Source organism: Rhinichthys klamathensis, unplaced genomic scaffold (genome assembly GCF_029890125.1).
Source record: "Rhinichthys klamathensis goyatoka isolate OS25496 unplaced genomic scaffold, OSU_Roscu_1.1 h1tg000756l_1, whole genome shotgun sequence".
In the NCBI taxonomy this organism is placed as follows: Eukaryota; Metazoa; Chordata; class Actinopteri; order Cypriniformes; family Leuciscidae; genus Rhinichthys; species Rhinichthys klamathensis.
In genome coordinates this window covers 103,932-107,446 of record NW_026607162.1, presented here as the reverse complement: position 1 = coordinate 107,446, position 3,515 = coordinate 103,932, and the positions used below count along the sequence as shown (strand labels likewise).

Sequence of the window (3,515 nt, the reverse complement as noted above, 5' to 3'; positions counted from 1 at the left end):
TAGTATGGCCAATCATTTTATTAAGTAACTACTGTATTATGCCCAATCATTTTATTAAGTAACTACTGTAGTATGCCCAATCATTTTATTAAGTAACTACTGTATTATGCCCAATCATTTTATTAAGTAACTACTGTAGTATGGCCAATCATTTTATTAAGTAACTACTGTATTATGCCCAATCATTTTATTAAGTAACTACTGTAGTATGCCCAATCATTTTATTAAGTAACTACTGTAGTATGCCCAATCATTTTATTAAGTAACTACTGTAGTATGCCCAATCATTTTATTAAGTAACTACTGTAGTATGCCCAATCATTTTATTAAGTAACTACTCTAGTATGCCCAATCATTTTATTAAGTAACTACTGTAGTATGGCCAATCATTTTATTAAGTAACTACTGTAGTATGCCCAATCATTTTATTAAGTAACTACTGTAGTATGCCCAATCATTTTATTAAGTAACTACTGTAGTATGGCCAATCATTTTATTAAGTAACTACTGTATTATGCCCAATCATTTTATTAAGTAACTACTGTAGTATGCCCAATCATTTTATTAAGTAACTACTGTAGTATGCCCAATCATTTTATTAAGTAACTACTGTAGTATGGCCAATCATTTTATTAAGTAACTACTGTATTATGCCCAATCATTTTATTAAGTAACTACTGTAGTATGCCCAATCATTTTATTAAGTAACTACTGTAGTATGGCCAATCATTTTATTAAGTAACTACTGTAGTATGCCCAATCATTTTATTAAGTAACTACTGAATTATGCCCAATCATTTTATTAAGTAACTACTGAATTATGCCCAATCATTTTCACCTGCTTCTCAAAGCAGTCCCAAACCCTTCATTGGTGACTATCCTGAGCTGGGACGGCAAAGACAGCAGACAGGACAAGTCAAGAGCCTCCAAAAACAATCAGTCACTTGTGAAACTTCTACTGTAGTACAATGAAATATTAGTGATTTATATGTTGCTTGCCCGCAGACATTTATGACATCTACCAGCAGAGGCCAACTGGACCACACTAACCAGCCCAACCCGACCCCAGATCACTGACACGTATAAAGGCTGGAGTTTGGCCATTGGCGTATTAAGAAAGGTGGAATAGTATGCTTTCAAATATATATAAGAAAGAAAGTTTTGAATTATGCAATTACAGACTGCCTTTATTCCATTATGCTCCACTTGTATTTCTCATTGAGATGACAATATGTCGCATACATCCACATCGTTTCATCAAAGATGTTGTGTCCTTGCAGAGGCAGTGCCCAGATCGCAGGTCACGTATGTTCACACGTGGTGACCTCCGGTAGCGGCGTTTGCTCCTGTAACACTCCCTGAGGAGCCGTCTGCACAGATCGACCGGACGGCACAGAGTTCTTCTGTAATTCCACTCCAAACCCCGGGGGGGCGCTCTGCAACTGTTTCCGGTACTGCACAAAGCTGCACGTCTTCAGAACGAGGGCTAGGATGTTCTTGGCCATAAGTATCCCAGACACTCTGTTGTCCTTATAGAGGAGCATATTCCCTCCACGGATGAAGAGAGTGACAACGTTAATGGTGACCAAACTCAGAATGGGGTAGAGCATCATCTTGTGAGGACTGATGTTGATGCCTTGCATGCTGATCTCACTCAGAGACACGCAGGGCAGCACTAAAAGAAGAATATAACAGTAGAAGAACATCAGTCCTTCCACCCACAGAGGAAGCCCTTTCTTCTGCGGCTCCCACAGGTTGGCCTGGATGTCCAAAACATCCAACAGATCCACCACCACCCAGAACAAGCGGTTTCTGATCTCCTCCTTCTTCTTGAAAGCCTTCACGTAATCCATGTGGTCGATAGCGACCAGAATCACGAACAGCACGGGAATGCAGATGGACAGCAGGAGCGTCAGAGCTTTCCGGGCCAAGGCATCCAGGCTTTTACGGTCAGCTTTGTAGTTCTGGTAGACAAAATACACCTTAATCTCCAAGACGAAAATGTAAAGGAACCAAAGTATCATGGCGTATCCCCGTTTTGCCGTCCTCACCTCAGCGCCCACCCACACCGCCACGTATCTCAGCACGATGAGGAAACACAGCTCGCCCACCGTCACCATGATGCAGATGCCGATCTTCCTCGGCCCCTGGTTCTGCTCCACGAGGTAGGCGTCCATCAGAGCCATGCTGCTCATGATGACGATGGTGGACAAGCAGACGTGGGGCTTGTTGGTGGGAGGAGGCGGCACCATCGTGAGCCGGGCCGGCGGACCCTTGCAACCCTTCCCTGATGGGCCGGTTCTGGGAGACTCCTCGAGGAGCACTGGAGATACTGGGAGCGCTCAGACTCTTCTTACCCCCAACACTGCTCCCATGGCTGAGGTCCAGGGTTCACTAGCTGGACACAAACAAAACCAGTTCAATCACCAACATGCACAAACCATCATGTTTAGGTACAATCTTCAGAAATCTCTAGTCTGTCAGTGTTTTGGCCACTATTTCAGAATCTTCATAACTGCATTAAAAAGATCTTCTTCTTTTTTTTGTGGCCATCAGCCAGACACAGATGCATTTACTGAACTCTCAGAGGAGACATTTAAAAGAAACCGACTGGACACCTACTTTCTCCTCTGTGTGAAGTTCATCATAATGACGAGCTGTGGACCGTCCTCCTGTGTGTGTGTGTGTGTGCTCGAGGAGAACAGATTAGTGCTGTAATCCATATGAAAAGTGACAGCAAACACGCACAGTTCTTCCCTGGTTGTGTTGTATCCTGCGGTCCAGCATGTCTTTTCAAATTACAGCCCACAAAAATCCCAAATGCCTCGGATGTAATCCACTTAAGTTTGGAGTGCAGAAAAGGCTCTGTGGTCGTCTCAGAGGGGGGTTGGTTTCAGCGAGGGAAAAAGCAGACTAAAGCTAAAATCACTTTTTGGCTTCAGACTAAAAACTTGCAGCTAGAGCAGGTAAGTTATTCTAGATGGAAATCCACTTACTGTAGCATGACACCGCTAAGGTGCGCTGGGGATCGCCTCCATGCTTCATGTGTGCGTGTGGTTCTTTGTCCTGTGAATGCAGATGCCGAGGGATTGAGTGTGTCCTGACCGCTCGTCCTCAGATCCGTCAGCTGTGGATCTGCTCTTCTCTCTTCTGCGGATCCGAGCCTTGACGCGCTGCATCGGGAAAACCAGGAGTGCTGGCGGTATGAGCAAGGAATCCAGTCTCTCTCTCTCTCTCTCTCTCTCTCTCTCTCTCTCTCTTTTCGTGTGTGTTAATGAGGTGTGTGTGTGCGCTTGCTTCTCCCTCTGCCTGCTCTCCTCACACACTGACACAATGTGGCTCCTTCAACTCTCTCTCTCTCTCTCTCTCTCTGATTCAGATTCAAATAGCGTTATTTGGCTTGGTAAAAAAGGATAAAAAAGCATTGCTGAAGCATTGTAACACAAATACAAACAGTAAAAAGAAGGCACTAATGAAGAGAATCGGTGTGATGGGGTCAGGAGATGTTAGTGATG

At 44.0% G+C, this 3,515-nt stretch overlaps 1 protein-coding gene across 1 annotated transcript; it reads right to left on the bottom strand.

Moving 5' to 3' along the window:
• Window positions 1-873: 873 nt before the first annotated feature.
• On the bottom strand, window positions 874-3,141 carry LOC130077538 (transmembrane protein 121-like). Its single transcript, XM_056242814.1, has one exon. The coding sequence runs from the start codon at window positions 2,250-2,252 to the stop codon at window positions 1,302-1,304; it is 951 nt and encodes a 316-aa protein (XP_056098789.1). The 5' UTR covers window positions 2,253-3,141; the 3' UTR covers window positions 874-1,301.
• Window positions 3,142-3,515: the final 374 nt, after the last annotated feature.